Raw genomic sequence first — 23453 nt, 5'->3', positions numbered from 1 at the left:
ACACACACACACACACACACACACACACACACACACACACACACACTTCTGCAGGTACTCACCGCTGCCATCTAGGAAGTGGAGCCAACCTCCCCAAGGCAGACACCTATGCAGTGCATGCAGCACTTAGGAAGGCCCCCAGCCCCAAAATATCTCTCCGTGGTGCCTGAAATTCCAATTTCCTTCCTTTGAGTCCACTATAAAAATTCAGATGCCCTTGGCCAAGGTCATTCTCTAGGCCACTTTAAGCCATCAGCCCCTTAGCAAGCTCAGAGTCAGGCCCCTGGGGAAGAAAACAGACGATAGGCTGGATGGGGGAGGTGAGGCAGTATCAAAAAATAAGCCCTGAAAGAGAAGGCGTGGGGGAGGGAGGCAGAAAGGAACGCAGACTTCGCTGGGACACAGGTAGACGACTCTGGGGACCAGGCGCTGCTCGGCGCCTGGCTCAGACCGTGACCCACCGGGCCTTTCCCTTCCTTCCCCTCCCGCCCACCCCGCGGGCCATCAGCCCATCCAGAACCACAATCCCTGGATGCTGCTGTACTTCATCTCCTTCCTGCTCATCGTCAGCTTCTTTGTCCTGAACATGTTTGTGGGCGTGGTGGTGGAGAACTTCCATAAGTGCCGGCAGCACCAGGAGGCGGAGGAGGCGCGGCGGAGGGAGGAGAAGAGGCTTCGCAGGCTGGAGAAGAAGCGTAGGAGTAAGGCGATATACGTGTCCGGTCGGTAGATTGTGTTACCAAGTAGACTCATTCTGAGCCCTGCCTGTTGAGAAAAAAAAAAAAAAAAAAAACCTTGTCTTGGTTTGTGGACTTGGGGGAGGTAGGGCTCTAAGTCACAGGCCACTGGATCATTCCCTGGACGAGCGTTGCTGAGACTCCAGCCATGTCCACGTGTGGCCTGTAGGACAACCTATGAAATGATCCCCCCTCCCACAAGCCCTGTTTTTGGCGTACCTACCACGCCCCCAGTTGGAAAGCCTGGATTTTTTTTTTCTCCAAGCCTACCCTACCCTCATCGAAACTGATGGGAGTCCCGCACGTAAGGTGCTCTCTGAGTCAGCTTGTGGCCCTGGAAAGGGGTGTCTTGTATGCTAGCAAATACATATGGTATTTGACCCTCAAAGCCTTAGATGGGACCAGGTCTGCCTCAGAAGGCATCAGGATTCCCTCCCTCCCTGGAGGATAACCAGGGGGACCTCTGTGCCCTGGGACTTAGAGTGGCCTGCGTTTTCTCTCTCGTTTCCGGTTTGGTCCTGTTTGCCTTCTTCCTTCTCCCAACCAGTTGCGATGTGTTTCAGGTTCTGAGTGTCGATGCATGACCTTGCATGCCCCCTTGTACCTTGGGTTGGGAAAGGGGTACATTTCAAGATATGGCTGTCTACAGAATAGCCACTAGAAGAGATAATGGTCCTCTGACCCATAGTGCCCTGGACGGTGGTGGGGTCAAGAAGAGAGGATTGGATGGAGGAGTTCCTATTCCTGAGGAATAGGAGTCCTTGATAGACTTCACATAAATAATCATAGAATCTTGGGCCTGGAAGAGACCTCAGAAGTCAGCTAGTCAAACCCACCACCCAGTGTCAGAATCCTCTCTCCATCCTCTCTGACCCAGTAACCCGCCCTCTGCTTGAATTCCTTCTAGTGTCAGGGACCTCCCTATCCAACAAGTGAGATCATCCCACTGCAGGAATAGTCCTAGTTATTATATTCATTATGTTGAGCCAGAATTTGCTTCCCTATAACTTCCACCCATTACTACTAGTTCTGCCTTCTGAGACCCTTTACCCATCCAAAGAAAGTGATCGTAGACTTTCTCCATCTTCTCTTCTCTGTGGTAAACATCCTCAGTTTCTTCAAGTGATTCTCACAGAAAGCAGTTTCAAGTCCCCTCAGACAAAGCATACTTGTCATTTTTTTCTTCTTTCTCTTTTTCTTTTCTTGCTTATTCTTCTCTTCCTCCTACTCTTCTCCCTGATCCTTTTATTCTTCCTGCTCTGCTCCTTTTCTTCCTACTCCAACAACACTATTCTTCCTCCTCTTCCTCATCTTTCTCTTCCCTTTCTCTTCTTCTTCCTCACTACTTGTATGACCTTGGGCAAGACACTTGAGCTCCCTGGGCCTCAGTTTCTTTATCTGTAAAATGAGGGGGTTGAAAAAGATGACCTCTTCCTGTTCCTAGGATCCTATTTCCTCCTATACTCCTTTCTATTTCTCTCCTCTTCTTCCTCTCCTTCCTCCTTCTCTTCTTTTTTTTTCTTCTTTCTCCCCTTGTTTCTTTTTCTCCTTGTTGTCATCATCCCCTTCTTTCTACTTCCTTTCTCCTGCTTCAGTGTGACAGACTGGGGAAAGAACTTGATTGAAAATCGAGAACCTAGGTTGGAATCCTGCCCTGCTCCTTCCTCCCTGTGACATTAGGCAAATCACTCTAGTTCCCTGGACCCAATTTACTCCTCTATAAAATAAGGGACTTGGAATAGATGATCTCTAAGGTCTCTTCTAGCCCTGTGATCTTCTTTCTTCTTTTCGTTCTCCTCTCACTTCCTCCTATTAATTTATTAGCACCTTCTCCAGAAGGTAGGGAGAAATCACTAGGATCAAAGTCCTTTTATTTCAAAGGAGAAAGAGAAGATAGTCATTGGCATTACCTTTACAAATGCATTGAGATTTGCCAGCTTAATTACCTAGGCATGAAAAACTAAGATTTGAACAAGAGGGAATTGGTAATGAAGAGTAGAGCTCTGCATAGGAAAAAAACAGGGAGGTAAGACATACATGCAGGCAGAGCCCTGAAGACAGAAGCATTTCCTATTATGATATAGGCTAGAGATACCCTGACTATTGGCTATAGCAAGGAACCACATTAGCAAGTTCCAGCATTGTAGGTATATCTATTGTTAAGGTTGATTCCTTGTGCCTTTAAGTAACTAAAATCTCACTCATTGATGAGAAGTACCAGCTAAATTGCGGGGAATACCTTCTTCTCCAGGATGGAATAACCGAGAACTTCGTTGAAGACTTCCTAAGAGAAGCCCTATCTGCTCATACATATAAAGAGACTAAGTGAGAAATTTTATGTGGAAATAAAAATGGATTCTATTCCCTGAAGCTTTGGCCCTGTTCTGCTCCACATCTTAATAATAACACAGGCAACAGGGTTGTCAGCTCTGCATATAACACAAAGCTAGGTGGGATGGCTAACTCATTGGATGTGGAATAGGATTGGGAAAGATTTTTGGCAGTCTAGAACAAAATGACTCCAATAAAATGAATGTCATAAGGGTAATTGTGAAGTATTGCATTCAGAAATTTAGTTACTCAAATATGGAGTGGAGGTAGTCTGGCTAGAGCATGAAGAAAAGACCTGAAAGTTTTAGTGGATTACAAGCTTAATATGAGTCAATAGCATAAAAAGGCAGCCAAAAAGATGGCCTATGTTTTGGACTATGTTGAAGGGTGAGTGTCTAGAACGAGAAAGAAGAGCATCCCATTGTCCTGGTCAGACTGTATCTGAAATTCAGGTCTAGAGGCCACGGGTTAGGAAAGACATTGACAGCTGGAAGAGCATCCAGAAGAGGGTGGACGGAAAGGTAAAGGGACACAAATCATGTCATAAGGGGAGATCGTGTGAAAGACCTGGGCATGTTTAGCCTAGAGGTGAGAAGAACTGGGAGAGCGAGGAAGTGTATAACTGTCATAAAGTATTTGAAGGGCTGACACAGGAAACTCATCTTGCTCAGTGCTAGAAGGTAGAGCTACAATGAAAGTCGAAGAAAGCAAAATTTGACTTAAAATAAAAAAAAACTTAGAGGCAGTGTGGTTCAGTACACGAAGAATTGCCTTGGAATCAGGAGGACCTCAGTTCAAATCCCACATCTGACACATGTTGGCTGTGTGACTCTGGGCAAGTCACTTAACTTAGTGCCCCCGGGCAAGTCTTTAGGACAGTAAATTGCCAAGAAGGTACAGATCTGCAGGCCAGTAGAAGTTCTTCACCAGAAACTCCCTACGTAGATGGAATCACAGATTGGGTCTTTAAAAAAAAAAAAAAAGACAAACTTTCTCATCATTATATTTGCCCTAAATTAGAATGGGCAGCCCCAGGAGGTAGTGAGCTCCCTGTCACTGAAACTGTTTAAGCAGAAGTCAGATGATCCCTTGTTGCAGAAAGGATTCCATTGGACTGGAACTAGGGGTGGGGAACCTGTGGCCTTGAGGTCACATATGGCCCTCTAGGTCCTCAAGTGCGGCCCTTTGACTAAATCCAAACTTCACAGAACAATATAGTTTGGATTCAGCCAAAGGGAGACACTTGAGGACCTAGAGGGCCACATGTGGTCTCGAGGCTGCAGGTTCCCCACCCCTGAGTCACTAGACTCTGATCTCTGAGGTACCCTCCAATTCTGAGAATCTGTGACTGACCGTTTACCCCTGGGATGTCTCAGAGTTAATCAATAAATAACTCTTCACACAATCTGTCTGGTATGTCCAGCCCTTTGTCAGCTCACAGATGATATTGTCAAGGAGACAATGGAAAGGGGAGGCTTAGGATGCTGTACTCAGGAATCTCCATCTGGGGAGGCAGAGAAGGTATAGACCTTCCATTTAGGGAGCTCTCAATTTGGGACAGATAATTAGATCAACAAATAAAGCATTTATTAAGACCGACTATGTTCCAGGAGGTTTGCTGAGCTCTGGGGATATAAAAGTGAGAAAACAAGGTTGCTTCTTTAGAGGAACTTACATTCTAATGGGGAAAGACAATATACATAAAAAGGAGAATGAAAGTGGGAGAGGGGAGAAGAGGAGAATGGGCGCAAGGCATATCGTGTGTAGGTTGGACAGATCAGGCAGTGAGCCAGCAGGACAGGGAAGGACTCCTTGGTCATCTAGTTAGGCCCCAGAGGAGGTGCATAAGTGGGACAGACCAGAGTGAGCTGGGAAGGGCAGGGGGAAGTGAGCAGAGTGGCTGTGACTTCTAATGACGTGCTGATTCTGAAGACACAAAGAAGGAGATCCAGGCCCGTTCTCCAGAAGCTCATCCTTTGAGGGAAACCAAAGGGTCCCATGCCCTGCTCTAAGAAAGCTCTCCATCTGGACTAGGGAGAGAAATGAAGGACCCAGAGCATTGCCCTTAGGGAGCTTATACTCTGGGGAAGAGAGAGAAGGGCAGATCAAGGCCTTGACCTCAGGGATTCCACAGATAGGGGCGGAGGAGGAGGAGGACGAGTGGCCTGGCCTTGAGAAGATCTCATCTGGGGAGAGTGGTGATTTACAGGATGGTATAGGACAGTATAAGTAAGTGTCAAATGTGTGATAGAGAATAATAATGTTATGGGAAGTCAAGGGAACAAGAGCTTAGTGTGGGTGAGGATAGTCTAGGAAGGCTTCCGAGAAGAGGTGGGCACTGGAAGCTTTGGGGAATGGAAAGGGAGCAGGAAGATTCCCTTGGTTTCTCAATGGACAGAGAGAGAGAGAGAGAGAGAGAGAGAGAGAGAGAGAGAGAGAGAGAGTGAGAGAATTTCTAGAACATTTGTATTTTCCCTTTCAAAAGCTAAAAACCATTTCCCTTGTTTTCCAGGCATCCTCCCTAACACAGGTATTTCCTTGGCCTCATAGAGCACTGACCTTTCCGCCTCCTTTGCTTTCTAGCATTTCCCAAAGAGGCAAATATCAAAGCAGCTCAGCCGGTGCTATAAGGCCAGAGGGACCAGTGTTTCTGAGAGGAAGCCAAGAGCTTCCCTGACCCTTCTTCATCCAAAGTAAGGCAGGCGAAAGGAACCTTTGGAGAAGGGAGGCTCTCAGGGGAGCCGCCCTTCAGGGCTGTCAGAAAAGGATTCAAATGTGGAAAGGAAACAAACCCAAGGAAGATGTAGGGGAGGAGTCCACTAGCTTCTCCTCCCTGCCCTGTCCCCAGCCCTGTCCACCTCGGTGCAGCCTTATCTGCAGCCGAGAGCTCAGTCAATCAGTCAGCAGGCATTTTTGAAGTACCTGCTATGAGCTGGGCTTTGAGCTGGGGAGGAGCTTCCATTCTACTCAGGCCTGGGTGAAGACGGAGAAGTGAGTTTTGTAGTGTTATTGACACTTGGTGTGAAGGCCAGGGCAGAGCCAAGAAGAGGCTGCCCCTGCCTTCGCTTCTTGGCCTCCTAGCATCACTGAGGATGTGCTTGATCGCTTCCCACTGCCTGCTCCCCTGGATTCACCCCTACTCTGCTCCAGAATGCTCTCCTAGACTTGGACCTCCTGTATCCCACCCTCTCCTCAGCTACTGGGGCGCCTTAGAATGCTCAGCAGGGTCCCAAGGAGCATGTGTAGCCCCTTGCAGCTCTGAGCACCAGGTGCCTTTCTTAGCCTTAGAGGCCATGCAAGAGGGGAGCTCTTGAATTGGTGCAGTGTGGAGCCTCGGGGCTCCTGTTCTCTGCTATCTCTCCTACACTAAGCCCCTTTGCTGTCCCAGGTGTCCTTGGATTAAGGACATGGGCACTTGGCTTTTTATCCACAGCAATTGGCTGTTGCATGGATCAGAAATCCTGAATCGTGGCCCCAAACATCAATTCTGCCCTCCCACCATAACCTCTGCATAAGATCTCCTCTCTTCCCATTCAGCCCCTGCCTGTGCATGCTGCATTTGTGTGGTGATGCCCTGTGTGACCACAGTACATAAGTGTCTTGTGACCATCAAATGTTTCCCTCTGGCTTTCTTGGGGTTTCCAAATTGTAGTTTCTTTACCATATACTGACCAGCTCAGCAATGTCCCAGCAGGCTATACTGATGTTCTCTCTCCTTCCAGACCTCCTTCCTGAGTGACACCACCTGGAATTCAAGGCTTGGCTATCACATTAGCTGGCTTTGTGACTCTGGGCAAGTCATTTCCCAGAGGGGAAGCATGGTATGGTGGAAAGAGTGTTGGATTTAGGATCCTACGTCAGATTCTTACTGTCTGTGTTACCCTGGGCAAGTCACATGACCTCACTAACAATCAGTTTCCTTATCCATAAAATGGAGAATTTAAAAAAAAAAATCTTCTCTCCCTCACAGGGTTATTAAGCTCATTCATTGTGAGAATATTTGTAAAATGCTTTGCAAATTGGATTTTGCCAATTCTGCAATTCTCGGCTCTCCTTAAGTCTGAAAAGAGACCTCCTTATTGAGTGACTGGTTTGTGGGTGCCCATTCTGTGTTTTTATAGTGGCTACTCAGCTACTTAGAAAGTTCTCCTTTACCTCCACCCATGGCCAGAAGGAAGACAGAACTCTCCTATCTCCTATCCCATCCCTCAACTCTAACATAAGTGGTCTTGACCTTTTTGTATCAGAGGCCCCTTTGGTAAGTCTGGTGATGCCTATGGACCCCTCCCTTCTCAAAAGAATGTTTTGTTCCTACATTGGTAATTGAAGAAAATGCTCAGTTTCATTTAGAAGTTAGCAAAGATTCAGATGTAATATTTTATCCCCATCCAAGTCCTTGATCCCCTGAAATCTGCCATGGGTTCCAGGTTAAGATTATCTGCTCTAATACCACGATAATTCAACCCAATCCCCATATCCCCCTGATTTTCACAATAAAATATTTATACACTGCTTTAATATTTGCAAAGTACTTTCCCTATAAGATAGGTGCTTTTATTGGCTCCTTTTTTACAGATGAGGTAACTGAGGCAAAGAGAAGTTAAGTGACTTGCTAGTGAGTATCTGAGGAAGGATTCAATCTCAGGTCTTCCTGACTTGCATGGTCCAGCACTCTATCTACAAGGCCACCTGTATGATAAACCACTTCCTCGATTCTCAGCTTTGAAGATTCATTTGTTGTCATCAAAACCACTGTTCAGGGGCCAGAGCTAGGATTGTACTTCTGGCCTGTTGGGTCAACTGGCACTGGCCCCAACTGTCCCCACAGGTCCTTTCTCTGGGCACGCCAAACAACACTCTAGCCCATTGGTACCAATTATAGACGACATGGAGTGAGACAGTGGAGAAAGAACACTGGATCTTCTCAGAGTTCCTGGGTTCAAATCCCACTTCTAAAGAGGACTGACTACATATGTAACCCCGGGTAAATCATTTAACCATCGTAGGTTTCCATTTCCTCATCTGTAAAATGAGGGGGATACATACGTTGAAGTCTTAGCTATTATGATTCCATCACTTACCAGCTGGGTCATTGTTCTTCAGTCGTTTTTAGTCATGTCTGACTCTTCGTGACCCCATTGGGGTTTTCGTAGCAAAGATACTAGAGCAGTTTGCCACTTCCTTCTCTAGCTCATTTTACAGATGAGGAAACTGAGGCAAACAGGGTTAAGTGATTCGCCCAAGGTCACACAGCTAATAAGTGTCTGAAGCCAGATTTGAGCTCGGGAAGATTCATCTTCCCGACTTCAGGCCCTGCATTCTATCCTCTGTGTCACCTAGCTGCCCCTACTAGCTAGGTAGTGGTTTCTGAAGCCCCTTCCAACTCTAAATCAATGATCATGTGATCCTATAAACAACAGCTGTAGTAGGTCAAAGAAGCCATCTCTCAATTATCCACATTAATGAGAGGTACACACAGCACAGGATGTCATCAAAATCCAAATATCCATTTGACCTAGACTTTCACCTTGTGACCCTTTTGACTGGCTCCAATTTACTCCTTCCCTTGGGACCAAACTTTCTTCTTCTTCTTCTTCTTCTTCTTCTTCTTCTTCTTCTTCCTTTTTTTTTTCTTGTTTTTTGAGGCAATTGGGGTTAAGTGACTTGACCAGAGTCACACAGCTAGTGAGTGTTATGCGTCTGAGGCCGGATTTGAACTCAGGTCCTCCCGAATCCAGGCCCATTTCTCTATCCACTGCACCACCTAGCTGCCCCCTCGAAGCTTCCCTCTTGAGCAAAAGGCCCTGAATAAGAAAGAGGAGAAGAATTGTTGGGTCTGGATAATCCCCATGTAGGAGCCTTAGGCCCTGGATAACTGAGAGCTGACTGTTCAGAGGGCTGGTTGCCCTAATAGATATTAGTATGTAAGGATATTATATACTATGCTAGATGGCACAGTGGATAGAGTGCTGGGCCTGGAATCAGGAAGATCCACGTTCAAATCCAGCCTTACCCACTAACCATGTGGCTGTAGGCAAGTCACTCAACCCTGTTTGCCTCAGTTTCCTCATCTGTAAAATGAGCTGGAGAAGGAAATGGCAAACCACTGGAGTATCTTTACCAGGAAAACTCCAAATGGGGTCACAAAGAGTATAAGGATACACAGCAAGAAAAAAAAAAGGGCAAAAAACCTCAGCGGTTTCCAAAGGCACTGTTGGCAGACACATTTGACCCAAATGCATCCTTCAGCCCAGAAGCTGATGTAGCTAAAGCTTCAGATCATCTTCCTCTTGTGCTACCCCAAGCAGACCAAAGGTGTGGAAACATTTGGTTCTTCAATCCTCTCATCCCCACACTCGCCCTTCGGTTCTTTCCTCTGGTCCTTTTCCTTATATTTCTGCACTTTCCAATGCAGGCCGGGCCCCGGACCGCTCAGAAATCCCCAGGAAAAAGGCTGTCTTCCCAGGAATCGGGATCCTCTAGTCACCCTATCGGGAAATGTGTTCACAAAATCTTCCTGGGCACGGAGATCAGGCACTTCTGAGAGCTGGGACAGGAAGTCTGGGAGCTGGTGGTGCTGGATGGGCAAGCATTGCATGGAGGGTGACCCAGTCCAGGACGCTCAGAAGTTCCCGATCTGCCTCCTGGAAGATAGATATCAGGCCCCGATTCCCCAATCGGGAGCCATGGGAAAAGGGCAGGAAGGAAACGTCAGTGGCTGTACCCCCTTCTTGCTCTGCCATGGCTGGTCTCCAGAACACTCACCAGCCCCTGTGCATTCCCTTCTCTCTCCATAGAGGCCCAGCGCAGGCCGTACTATGCTGACTACTCACCCACCCGGAGGTCCATCCACAGTCTGTGCACCAGCCATTACTTGGACCTGTTCATTACCTTCATTATCGGGATCAATGTGATCACCATGTCTATGGAACACTATAACCAGCCCAAGGTAAGGATCAGGACTTCAGGATGGTGACTTGGAGGGCCTCTGCTGCCTGCCAAGATTGCCTCTATTTTCATCTCATTGCAGCAGATTTTATTAACCTCCCCTGACCCCTTTGTCCTCAGCTGTTGTTTGGCTGTGCTGGGGGAGATGAGAAGGAGTAGACCCAGGCCCCACCCACAATCTAGGGCCAACCTGAGGAGGGACGTACCTGGGCCCTGTGCTCAGGTAGTGGTCTGACTGGGGAGTCAGGACCCAAGCATGACTAAAAATGGGCCAATATCTAAATGTACCAGCGTGTGGTGCAGATTGTAGGAAGACTGTAGGATATCATAAGAAGGAGATCATCGTAGGCCAGAGTGGTCATGGAAGCTGTCAACTTATTTTGTTGTGTGTAGGAGGGTCGAGGATATGTACAGAATCCTAGAATGTACCAAAACTGGCCTAAGTTCAATTTGGATCCCAGCACCTGTCTGATTCAATAGCACCTCATCCCCCTGGTCACAAGCTATCCCCTGGAGCCATTCCCATCTGGCTACCAAAGGCTTTCCAGATATGCCCAATGAAGCCCTACCAAAGAGAGGAGAGGTAGGGGGCATTCTCTGCTTCAAGGAGACGTGAGCCCCATCAGAATGTTTGGAGCTCATGAGTAAAAAGTTTTCATCAATGACACATTTCTCCTTTCATTGCCAGGCAGTTAGCCTTGTTTATTCTCAGACCTAGAGCCCCTGATCCTAAGTCTTAAGGTGGCTCATTTACTCCTTCATAGAACTTGGTACAGTTCAGGAAAAAAACCAGTATAGTGAGAGTCAGAAAACCTGGGCCCTAGTTTTCCTTTAGAGAACCCTTAAATGAGTCCCTTCCCCTCTCCAGGCCTGTCTTTCCATCTTTAAGATAAAAGGACTGGAATAAATGGTTATCGAGGTACCTGCCATTTCAAACATTCTACGTGCTCTTTTTGTTCTAAGGTCCCTTCCAGGTCTAACATTCTATGATCTCTGTCCTAAGGCTTCTATCCAAATGAATTCCGATTAGCAAACATTTATTTAGAATCTACTATGTAGAAGAAACTATGCTAGGGACATTCTAGGTTCAATATTCTAAGTTCCCCTCCAGCCCTGATGTTCTATGACTGTGATTTGTTGATCACTCATCTTCATTGTCTAATGAATTAATCTCCAAAGTGAGGTATACGAGATGCTCCATTGTAGGGGAGAGGAGGGAGAGATGGATCACCTAGGTCAACCTGCTTATTTTATAAATGAAAAAATGGAGGCCCAGAGAAAGGCAGCATGGTGCACAGGCTGGCAGAGGACCACAGGGACAGTGGTTGCTGTAGTAAAGATTTGTATTCCCTTGTCTGGCTTTAGCTCTGTACTGCTCAGTAGTCTTATCAATGACTTGGATGAAGACATAGGTAGCATGTTTGTCAGATTTTAAGATGGCATGAAACTAACACATTGTAGGGCAAAGTAAAGATCTGAAAAGATTTCAACACATTAGAATGATAAGATGAAACCTCTCAGAGGTTGGCATCCTAGGACAAAGTTCTATTCACATTTTGGTAGTTATGGTTTGATACCACAGTTGAAGAACAAACCAATGAAGATGTAAAAGATAGTGTAAGGGAAAGGTGATTAATAAACCAGAGTCCTGTCTCAAATGATGAGGTAGATGAAAAGTTTTTTGGGTTCTTTTTTTAATCAGTCAAAACAGAATGCACTTGGTATGGAAGGAGAATGTGTGTGTGTGTGTGTGTGTGTGTGTGTGTGTGTGTTGGAACATGTCAGGGCTAGAGTTTAACTAAATAGTATTCACAAAACAAGCTATATTCTACCTTGATCTCTGGCACAGGGCTTATCTAGCACAGAAAAGTTTCCTTTCATATTAGGATTGGATCCTATTCCCCAGTAGTCATTCTATCTTTTCGGTAGGTCACTTCGGAGAATTATCACTGTCTGCTTAGAAAGAGGAGATTTGGAGAGAACAACATTAAATGCACTCTATCAGAATATTATGGAAAGAAAACTCAATAATCATAAACTTTAATGTAAATGGATTTAGTTTGCCCATGAAAAGAAAGAGTTGAAGACTAGATTTGAAAACACAGCTCAATAATATATTGCTGATAGAAAACACACCAAAGACATAGGGCCATCTATAGACTTACAATGGGTTTCTTAGATAAAACATATAGAGATCCATTGAATAGAAAAACAGGAGCTGCTGTCATAATTTCAGAAAAAAAAAGCTAAAATGGATAAGTTTAAAAGAAACAAACAGGAAAACCACATTGTGCTTGAAGTCACAACATACTATAAAACAGTATCAATATGGCTAGTTGGCATATCAGGTAGAGTTCTGGACTTGGAGTTAGGAAGACTTGAGTACAAATCTTGCCCCACACACTTATTATGTGACTTTTGACCAGTCACTTAGCCTCTCTAAGCCTCAGTTGCTTCAACTGTAAGGTAACCTAAAAATACCACCTACGTCTTTTTTTATTTTTTTGGTGAGGGCAATTGGGATTAAATGACTTGCCCAGAGTCACACAGCTAGTGAGTATTATGTGCCTGAGGCTGGGTTTGAACTGAGGTCCTCCTGACTCCAGGGCTGGTACTCTATCCACTGCACCCCTTAGCTGCCCTAAAAATACCACCTACATCACAATGTTGTGAGGATCAAATGAGATAATGTAAAATGTAAAGTGTTTTGTAAACCTTAATGAAGTATACAAATGTTATTATTAATAATAATAATAAATATGTTTGTACTGGATGACATAGCAACTAAGTATTTAAAGGAAAACTTAACTGAAATGCAAAAGATGCAGCTAGTAAGGCATTAATGGTAAACATGAAAATAATGAACACAGTTAACATAAAAATGTTAACAGTTTCAGAACTTGATAAAACTAACAAAGTTCAAAAAAAATCAGAATTGGGAAGAATGTTAGAAAAACTGAATTGAAAGGCCTATATGGAAATCATTGAATACGATTTTTAGTGTGCTCATTTGGGGAGCAATCATGCTACTTTCGCAAAAAAAAAAATCATCATGTTCTAAGGCCCTCCTAAATAAACAAACCAAAAAAGTGAAATTAAGTGAATAAAGGCAGAAACTTTAAACCTCTTACAGACTGCAACCCAGTAAAAATAGTAAGCAATAAAAAAAAAATGAATGAAAGATACAGACCTAAAAATACAGAGACTAAAAACAATATTCTAAATATTGGATAAATCAATAAATGTGAAAAACAATAAATATTACATCAAAGTGAGTGATAACAGTAATAACATACCATTATTTCTGGGATGCAGCTAAAGTAGTCATTAGAGGCAATTTTTATCCCTGAATATTTGCATTAACAAAAGAGAGAGCTAATGAACTGAGAATTTGTTTATTATAAACCCAAAAAATTAATAATCCCCCCAAAAAAACATGAAGGAGGTTGAGAATTAAAGCTCAAATAGAATCAAAAATGGAAATTAAACTGATTTTAACAAACCAAAGAGGTGTATTTTTAATACCAATAAAATTGATAAATTGTTAGCTAATCTGGTGTCCCTTAAGTAAAAAAGAGAGAGGAAGACCAAATTATTTAAAATGATAAGGTGGAATATCATAACAAATGGAGATACAACAACAATTCCATTAAAACAGAATTGAACATTTTAATGACATGGATGCATACCTATAATATAAAATATCCAGATTAATGAAAGAGAAATTGAGAACTGAAACCTCTGTATCTCAAAAAGAGAAAATAAGCAAGCTATAAATAAAATTCAATGGGGAAAAAATACAGAACCAGTTGGAATTATAAATAAATTATATTTGCTATTTAAAAAATAATCTCCATTAATACATAAATCATTTTCAATAACAAAGAAGGGACTTTGCAAAAAACAAAAACAAAACCTGCTTGTTCAAAATAAAGCATAGCTCATTAGGTACCTATACTCTATAGATCCTCTGCAGACTCGGGTTCAAGTAGTAAGGATGTAGAATGGTAATCTATCTACCTTGGCCCAGTTGCCTCTCTCCAGGACAAAAACTAGAAACTTCCTAAATTAATTCAGATTGAGGCATTCAGTGGCTTTTCATGCTAGAAGACCTAGGCAATGAATAACAGTAGAAGATTTAATCTGAACAGAAATAAACAAAAGGTAATGGAAAACAATTTCTAACACATTTGTGAATGGATACATTTTCATTGCTCTCTCCCTTGACGTTATCTGGGACTCAGTTTCCTTCACAAGCATGGTTTTGAGAGGAAGCCAAGGACAAAGACTTGCTACACCAGGATTTTACTCTTACATAGGTCTTAGAGCTAAAGATTTCAGCAAAGGACTGAGCCTCTATCCAGAATCACCTCCTTTGGGGGCAGAGTCAAGATGGCAGAGCGAGAGAAAGCATTGAAGTACAGCTTGCCTGCCACTCCTCATCAACAAAGATCTAGACTATACATATTTCTAATGGGTTTAGTTTTTCTTGACTTCTTAATGGATGGGGGAGGTGAGGAAAAGAGGAAGGGAGATAATAAAGAACTGAAAATAAGGGGCAGTTAGGTGGTGCAGTGGATAGAGCACCAGTGCTGAAGTCAGGAGGACCTGAGTTCAAATCTGGCCTCAGACCAAACACTTGACACTTACTAGCTGTGTGACCCTAAGCAAGTCACTTAACCCCAATTGCCAAAAAAAAGGAGCTGAAAATAAGAGGGAGGAAGAAGAGAAAGAAGGAAGGAGAGAGGGAGGGAAAAAGGAGAAATGAAGAAGAGAAGGATGGAAGAAAAGGAAGGAAGGGAGGACACAGAAGCAATTCTGATCAGGAAAGCCAAGAAAAAATTACAATGAGTCATTTTTCCAGCCCAGGGCAGCTTAGGAAGACAGACAGAAGGATGTACAGACAATGAGGAAGAAGTCTTGGAGGATTTTGTGTGGCAGTGCACCCAGGGACTGAGAGATGGTTGAGATTGGGCATGGGGCAGGAAGCATTACAACAGAAAGAGATCCCAGGGGATTCTCTTCACAAGCACTGGGTGCAGGAATGGATGCCATCTGGCAGCTCTGTCACCCGCTACCCAGTTCTGTGTCACAGATCCAGGGCAGAAAGGAGCAGTCACAAGCTTTGACTCTAGTGGTGCTCCGAGCAAGGAATAAGCTCAAAAAGTAAATGATAGTTGTTTGGCTCCAATCCAGAAGCAGAGCTCAGCATCTGAGACAAAAAGGGAGACATCAATTCAATTATTCTGAACCTACAGAGCGTCCCAGTGGGCGGACAGTGGCTGAGTCCAGCAGTAGCCTACTGAAACTCCCAACTAGATCCAAACCTGGGTCAGGAACTTGTAGACCAGAAGGGCAGTGAACAGACCTACTCCTGGATCGTAGCACTTTGGGAACACTGAAAGCTTGTAAGACCCTAGCTGGAGCTGTGAAAGCATTTAAGGGGAAAGGAAGGGAAGGGAATAAGCATTATATAACGCCTACTATATTCCAGGCACTGTGCTAAGCACTTTCTACAAATGACTCAATTGATTCTCACAACAGCCCTACAAGATAGGTACTATTATTATCCCCACTTTCCAAATGAGGAAACTGAGGAAACTGAAAAGGTCTTGATTAGCTAAATAGAAAAGAAATTATAAAAGACAAAATAATTCCCTGCTAAGATTACCTTTTACCTATTCTGTATATATCTCATATGTATCTATTCCTTTACATGTCTCTCCCATTGTAAGCTCCTTCAAGGCAAGGACTGCTCTTGCCTTTCTTTGTATACCCAACACGTAGTTCAGAGTCTGGCATGTAGTAAGTGTTTAATAAATGTTTGATGACTGATTTATATATGCTCTTTATCATATAAACACATTTAAAATAAAATTTTCACAAATTAAACATTGCTGCCAGAAGAAAAGATAGAGGATATGGGAAATCATGGTATTATATTTGATTTTTTAAAAATCTAGCACATTTTTTTGTATTGTAAGGAACTGGAAATAAAGTAGACACTTATTAATTGGGAAAATAGCTAAACAAATTGTGGTATGTGAATGTAATGGAATATTACTATGGCATAAGAAATAGTGAATATGATAGAAGCATGGGAAGATTTATATGAACTGATACAAAGTGCAACAACCAGGGAAACAATAGATACAATGACTACAACAGTAAAAGTGGAAATCAAAATTGAATAGTGAAAATTTTGAATAACTAAGCTAAGCCATAAAGACGAGAGATAAGAATCTACCTCCCTTCTTCCTTTGCAGAAGTTAGAGGAATATAAATATAGAACCTAGCATAGAACATTCAACTTGGCTGATATGGTGCTCAGTTTTACTGAACTATTTTTGTATCTCGCTTTTCCATTCCTTGTGTCAAAGGGTGTGTGCCTAGGAAAAAAGGGATATATTGGGAAATGGAAGTGAAGTAAAAAGAAGCTATCAACAAACTAAGTCTGACATCTATATTCTACAGGGAGTTTACACAAATCTTTAAGATTAAGAGCCATCCTTCAATATATAAGTGGGCATAAATAAGCAATTTTCAAAAGAAGAAACATAATCAACCATCTGGGAAATTATTCAAAATTATTAATATGCATGGAAATACAAATTAAAATAACTCTGAGTTATCACTTTATACTTGGCAAATTGGCAAAGATACTAAGAGATGAAAAATTTCAGTATTGGTGAAGTTGTTGGGGGGAAAAGAATGCTAATTCACTGTTGGTAGAACCATGAACTATTCCCACTCTTATGGAAACCAATATAGAATTATAAAATAAAGATAACAAAATTACTCCTACTGTGTGACCCAATGATGTAACTAGTAGGTGTGTACCTCAAGTAAGCTATGAAGAGGAAGAAAAGAACCACCAATATAAGCAATATTTAGAGTAGCACTATATGTAGTAGCAAAGGTTGGAAACAGACTATGCCTAAGATGAGGAAATAACTGAATAGGAATGTGGAATGTGAATGTAGTGGAATGTTATTTTCCCATAAGAATGAAAAGTAAGAAGGATCCAAGGATGTATGAGAAGATATGTATGAAGTGATTCAAAGGGAAGAAAGCAGAACCAGAAGAACAGTATACACATTGACTGCAACCATTAAAGAGGACATTATTACAATGTGATGGTTAAATGTGATAGACAACTTGGTACTGTCTCGTTGAAGTGCACAGCCTTCTTCTACCATTTTGGCACATAGTAAATAAGTGAAATACAGGGCTACTTGGGTGAAGTGATAAAGGACCATAACATCAAGAGCTGGAAAGGACCTCCAAGGTCAAGTCCACTCCCTCTCACCTCTGTTGAGTCCATCCCTAGTTTTGAAAAAACTGCCTTCTGGGTTACATTGCCTATGTTTTCAGGAAGTATATTTTGTGGTTTTCTTATGTTTATCAGCAATGTGAAAACAAAAATTTTCCATAAAAAGAAAAGTTCCACTTTGTACCTGTAATGACATCTGGCCAAAGGAGGAAAGGGCTATGGCGTCTTATGACCTTGTAAGAGCCATGTACAGTAAAACAAAGTGTATTAGGGTCTAGCCCCTAGCCCCTGCTCTGCCTCTCCCCCACTCACTGTTGGACGTTGGACAAATCATTTCCCTGGGAGTGAGTTTCCTCTTCAATAAACGAGTTGGACAAAATCACAGAATTAGTGTCTCAGATCCCTAAGAAGGGCTTTCAGAGCTCATCTAAACAAACCTTCTAGTGAGCAGAAATCCCCTCTGTACAGCCCTGACAAGTGAAAGCCAGAAGAGGCCTGAGATGACCTCTAAGTTATCTCTGGTGTCTCATTTTGTCAAGGGAGTTGAACTAACCACTGAGCTTCTTTTCAGTCCCTGGATGAGGCCCTGAAGTACTGTAACTATGTCTTCACCATCGTCTTCGTCTTCGAGGCTATGTTGAAACTGGTGGCCTTTGGGTTCCGTCGATTCTTCAAGGACAGGTGTGTGGTGAAGGGAAAGAGGGTGGGGATGAAAGGAGTCCAGACTGAAGAAGGGAGAGAGAGGATAATTGCCCAAAGTGGGGACTGGATAGGGAAGAAAGGAGACAAGGTGAAATACAAACTTTTTCATAACTGCAATTCTGGAAAAATGAACTCTGGAATATAGTCATTACTCTGACTTCTCTAAACAGAGCCAGTGTAGGGAATTGGGTAATTAATGGATCACTAAGTCTTTCTGGTCCCCCCAGCATCGAGAACCTCCCACCCATTAACCCTGTGTGTACCTTATCTCTACTTATTCGTTTATAAGTTGTCTCTCCCTGTTAGAACGTAAGTTCTGAGAATCGTAGATTTGGAGTTGAAGGAATCTTAGAGATCAAGTCCAACCCCCTCATTTTACAGATAAGGAAAACTGAGGCTTAAGAGTCCTTGTCCAATACAAGACTGTCTTATCCAAGGTCAAAAAGTGAACAAGTATCTGAGACAGGATTCAAACTCAGGTCTTCCTGACGAAGTCCAATGCTCCATCCACTTCACCGTACTGCCCTTGAAGACAAAGACTATTTTTGCCTTTCTTCATATTCCCAGGGCTTAGCACAGTGCCTTATGTACAGCAAATACTTAACCAATGCTTACTGTTTGATTGATTGATCAGTCCAGATGAAGAATGGGGGAAACAGAGGAGAAACAGACCCAGGGCTTGTCTTCAGGGAACTCACAGAGTTCTGGTGAAAGACAGAGAAGGGCCGGGGCTGTAACTGCTGAGAGTAAAGCCACAGACTGAGGGAAGATAAGGTTTATATCCAGAAAACCTCAGTTGAACAGAACAGGGTAGTCCACAGTCAGCAATCAAAAGTGTTAGCAGGACATCTGAGGCGAGAGAGATCACTGTGACCTCTGGTGGTCAGAGATAGCTTCCCAGGAGCTGGTCTCTACATGAAAGGTAGAAGTTTGATAGGGTAAAAGAAGAAGGGAAGGCATTCCAAGTGGAGTAACAGGCTGAAGGAAGGCTCAGAAGTGGAAATGAGACTGGGTGGGTACATGTTTGTATGGGGGGCTAGGGAGAGGAAGGAGACAAGGGGTGGAGATAGGGGTGGAGAAAAGAAGGAGAGGAGGTGGTGGAATAATGAAGAGGCCAGCTTAAAGTATCAAAGGGGAGAGGTATGGACCTTATTCTGTAGGCGGTGGGTCCTTGGGCAGGAAATGATGTGATAAAAATTATGAGAGCCAGTGATTTCACTGTATTTGATTGTCCTGGTAGGCAAGAATTCTGTGCTGTGATATAGTGGAAAGAACCCTGGCCTGAGAGTCTAGAGACCAGATTTTTAGTTCCATTTCTACCCCAAATCTCTGAATGACCTTGGGAAAGTCATTTTTCTTCACTGGGTCTCAGTTTCCACATCTACAAGACTAAGGTCTTTTTAGCTCTAAAACTTTGAGCTTCTCTCCATATACTACCAAAAGGGTATGGGGGATGTGAGATGAAGTCAGGAAGCTGCCAACACCAATGGTTATGGGTGCCTAGAACCTAATTTCCTTTGAGAAAAGGAAAGAGATAGATTGGGAGAGGCAGGGAGGATTAGGGGCCTCAATGAACTCCAGGTACTCCTTCGCTCAGGTGGAATCAGTTGGACCTGGCCATAGTGCTTCTCTCCATCATGGGCATCACCCTGGAGGAAATCGAGATGAATGCCGCCTTGCCTATTAACCCTACCATCATCCGAATCATGCGTGTACTCCGCATTGCTCGAGGTAGGCTATGCCGGGGCCAAAATGTTGTCTACCACAAGGCAGCCTGCTCCAACTGAGCTGGCGTCTACTGAGAGGTGGGAGAGGGGGTGGAGTGGGGGAAAGGTGCCGTGACGAGGTTGGTGGAGGTGAGAGAAGAGTTGTCTTAACAAGACCATTCTAGGTTAGCAAAGGCAGAATGTTCAGGAGATTCCCTAGACGGGGGCCTATGAGACCTAAATTCTTAACCTGGATTAGTATTCTACTTACTCACTCACTGTGTGACCTTGGGTCACTTCCCCTCTCAGGGTCCCAGTTTCCTCTATTTAATTGGAGAGTATTGTATTGTTAGGATCAAATGAGAGAATAGTTGGATTCGTTCATTCATTCAACACTTATAAAACACCTGTGTGCTAGACCTTGGGGAAGATGCAAGGTTTAGATAAAACACAGCCCTGGAGGGTATAGTTGTGAAGGATTATGACAATTATTATCATAGAACACCATTCTTTTTCATTTTGTGAATGGGGAAACTGAGGCTAAAAAATAACACACTCAAGATCACAAACCAAGTCAGTATTAGAGCTGAGATTAAAACCCAGGACTCTGGACTCCTAGGACGGGGCTCTTTTCTTTAGGCCCCAGTTGTCTTGTTTCTTTCTCCCACTGCCAACAACCGCATCAATTAAGTAGGCAGGTTTAATCATCCCCATGATGCCAATGAAGAAACTGAGGCCTAAAGAGCTTAAGTAATCTGCACAGTGAATTAGCAACGGAACCAGGACTAAAACCCAGGGCTCCTGACGGAACTCAACATTCTTCTCAGCCCACCATCCTGCCTCCCCTCTTCAGCTTCCCCTTCTTTCAGACTCTGACCTGGCCCAGATTTCCCCAGGAGTGGCTAACTTCCTACTCTGTATATCTATGTTCTACTTCTGGTTTCCCTCCTAGTACTGAAGCTACTGAAAATGGCCACTGGGATGCGGGCCCTACTGGACACCGTGGTTCAGGCTTTGCCCCAGGTAGGTCCTAGGACTCTGTCTCTGTGCCCTTGTCAACTCTCTTCCCCCAGGCCAAGGGCCTGGCTATAACTTGGAGCTGTGGGAAAAGTTGTGAAGGGGCCATGGGTTGGGGAGGTAAAAAGGTCCAGGACAGCTGCCTCATGGTCTCTTGTCTCTGACAGAGGTAGAGATGCTGGCCTCCACAGACCATGGGCCTAAGGGAGCCAACCTACACTGAACATCCAAGATTTGGGTTAGATTCACAGAAGAAATGCCATGACACTAGAATGGGTGACTGAGAGTGAGCTCTAAAACTAGGGGAGGGTCCCATCTGTTGAAGATAGATAGATTTTCTCAAGTCTCTTACCAGTCTTCAGGATCTAGGATATACTGCTCTGACCCCAGGTGCCACTCAGAAACTGCAGTCTCCCTGTTCCCTGGCAACTTTTCTTGAGCCATATACTAGGACCATCCATTGTCCATCTGCCTAAAGCATTCATTCAACAAGCATTACTAGTGCTGGTTTTGCTGTGTGACAGACAAACTGGAATTCTCAGGAACTAAGCTAGAAACTTAAAACTTAAAGTTGGAAGGGCCTTTTTAACCTGGAGTCCACTATAACCAAGGGGTCTATGGATGGACTTTAGGGATTCTGTGAACTTAGGTAGGAAAAAAATTACATCTTTATTTTCACTCATTTCTAACTGAAATTTAGCATTTCCTTCAATTATTTTTAATTCTGCTAATGAGTCTGTAGGCTTCACCAGACTTCAAAGAGATCCATGACATAAAAAGTTAAGTAGCTGTTGTCTAGACCAACCCTGTCATTTTACAGATGAAGAAACAAAAGCCCAGTAATATTAAGGGACTTGCCCATGTAACATAATTAGCAAAGAACTAAAATTTGAATTCAAGTCTTTTAACTCTTTCTGCCTCCCTGGAAGAATTGATGTGGTTGCTGCCTTAGATTGAGGAGCTCACGGTTTGGGGCCACTCTGGAAATCACATTCTGATTTGAGAAGTGAGATTTGCACAGAGCAATTAACAATGGAAAAGATGTCCTAAGACTCCAGGCTAAGAGCTAAGAAATGTGCAATAGAGACAGTGATATCTGTAGTTCAGAGGAATTAGGGGAGGTCAATAAAGGATTACTGGAGGAGTATCCCAGCACCACTTAATGGTTATTTTTGGGCCCTCCTGGCTCAGAATAAATGTAAATAGTAATTGTTTCTCTTTTGGCCAGAAACCCTGAAGGTCTTCCCTCCCCTCCTAGTTTGATATATACATATATATATATATATATAATTTTTATTATTATTAAAGGGGCCATCCCTTGACTCACTTCTTAAACAGGCCTATTCATTGAATAGGTGTTGCTCCACTCAGAGTGAGAACCTGAAAAGAGCTTAGTTTAAAGGGGCCAAGATCTCTCACTGTATCCTGGGCCATCTCCAGTCATCCTGATCTATATCTATCCACTGGACCCAGACGATTCAAAGCTGGTGACTTTGCACAACCCTCACTCACTCAAATCCAATTCAAAGGCAAGTCATGTCATCTTCCTGATGTCATGGTCCTCTTCGAGAATGAAGGATAAACCATAATTGGAAGGGTTAGAATCCAGGGTTTCTTGACTTTGCCAATAGACCTCTTGTCATAATTTTTTTAATTCATAATTTAAGGAAAGGCTAAATTTCTATTAATAGTGAAAATAAAGATGCATTTTTTTCCCATTCAAATTCATGGATCTCCTAAAAATCCCTTCACAGAGCCCAGGTTAAGAATTCCTGATCTATAAGGTCCCTTTCAATTCTCAGTCTATGACCTTATGATTGTGCAGTAGAATATTCTTGTTTGGGTAGGGGTTGGATAAGATGCCTCTGAAGTCCTTTCTGACTCTTAAGCCATGGGATTCTATGGCATTCTGTATTAGAATTTCACTAGCAAATGCCCATATTTGGCTATACATGGGCTTTAGACACCATCATGAAGGTGTTGGCCCATGGACCCACATTCATGTGGTCTCCCTGCCCATCTGCGGGCACTAGGCAGTGATGGGAGTGGAGAGCAGGGCACTGGAGAAGGATATAGCTCTACCAGCTCGTGCTAAAAGTTCTCTTAAGCTAAGGCTTTTCCATGGACAGATTTCAGGGGTTCATGAATGCAGTGAGAATAAAATTACATCTTTGTTTTCACCAACATTAACTGAAATTTAGCATTCCCTTCAACTAAGAATTTAAGTGGAAAAACAAAACAAAGCAATATTCTGAGAAGCAGTTCATAGGTTTTCCCCAGGCTGCCAAAAGGATCTAGGATGCAAAAAAGGTTAATGATCCCTGGGTTAAACTCATGTACATATGATTGGCAGTTTCCCAGCCAAACATCAGTGAAATAAAGCTGTGGAAAGACACATAGCTTAACTTCCCTGAGCTATACTCGCTGCTCCCCCCATCATCCACCAGGGACGATCCCAGACCAACAAATGAACCTTGAATGTTCCCAAAATATCCAATAATTTCTAACAACTCAGTCTAGTATATCACCACCATCCCTTCCCCATTAGCCTTAGGACCCAGCAGTGGCCATTGGAGATAAGCCGAAAGAAATCATCCCTGGCCATTGGGGACATTAGGAAAATGAGGAACTGAGAAAAAGAGTTAAGAAAAAGAAACTCCAGCATGAGGAAATCAGAAGACCAAAGTAAGCCTAAAGGGTAGCCAGGATGAGTGGCTTCCTTTCCTCAGTGCCAAAGTG

The 23453-nt window shown here is 43.4% G+C and overlaps 1 protein-coding gene across 1 annotated transcript in view; it reads left to right on the top strand.

Moving 5' to 3' along the window:
• The window catches only part of CACNA1H (calcium voltage-gated channel subunit alpha1 H), a 156069-nt gene that overhangs the window by 109795 nt on the left and 22821 nt on the right, over nucleotides 1-23453 (top strand). The window contains exons 23-27 of the mRNA XM_027863001.1: nucleotides 509-701; nucleotides 9866-10017; nucleotides 17861-17970; nucleotides 19589-19722; nucleotides 20650-20720. Coding sequence (XP_027718802.1) covers nucleotides 509-701; nucleotides 9866-10017; nucleotides 17861-17970; nucleotides 19589-19722; nucleotides 20650-20720 — 660 coding nt within the window. The remainder of the gene's footprint in view (nucleotides 1-508; nucleotides 702-9865; nucleotides 10018-17860; nucleotides 17971-19588; nucleotides 19723-20649; nucleotides 20721-23453) is intronic.

This window comes from Vombatus ursinus, unplaced genomic scaffold, assembly GCF_900497805.2.
Source record: "Vombatus ursinus unplaced genomic scaffold, bare-nosed wombat genome assembly UNPS02014770.1, whole genome shotgun sequence".
Classification (NCBI taxonomy): domain Eukaryota; kingdom Metazoa; phylum Chordata; class Mammalia; order Diprotodontia; family Vombatidae; genus Vombatus; species Vombatus ursinus.
Note: the sequence above shows the minus strand (reverse complement) of the source record. Positions and strands in the feature narration are given on the sequence as shown.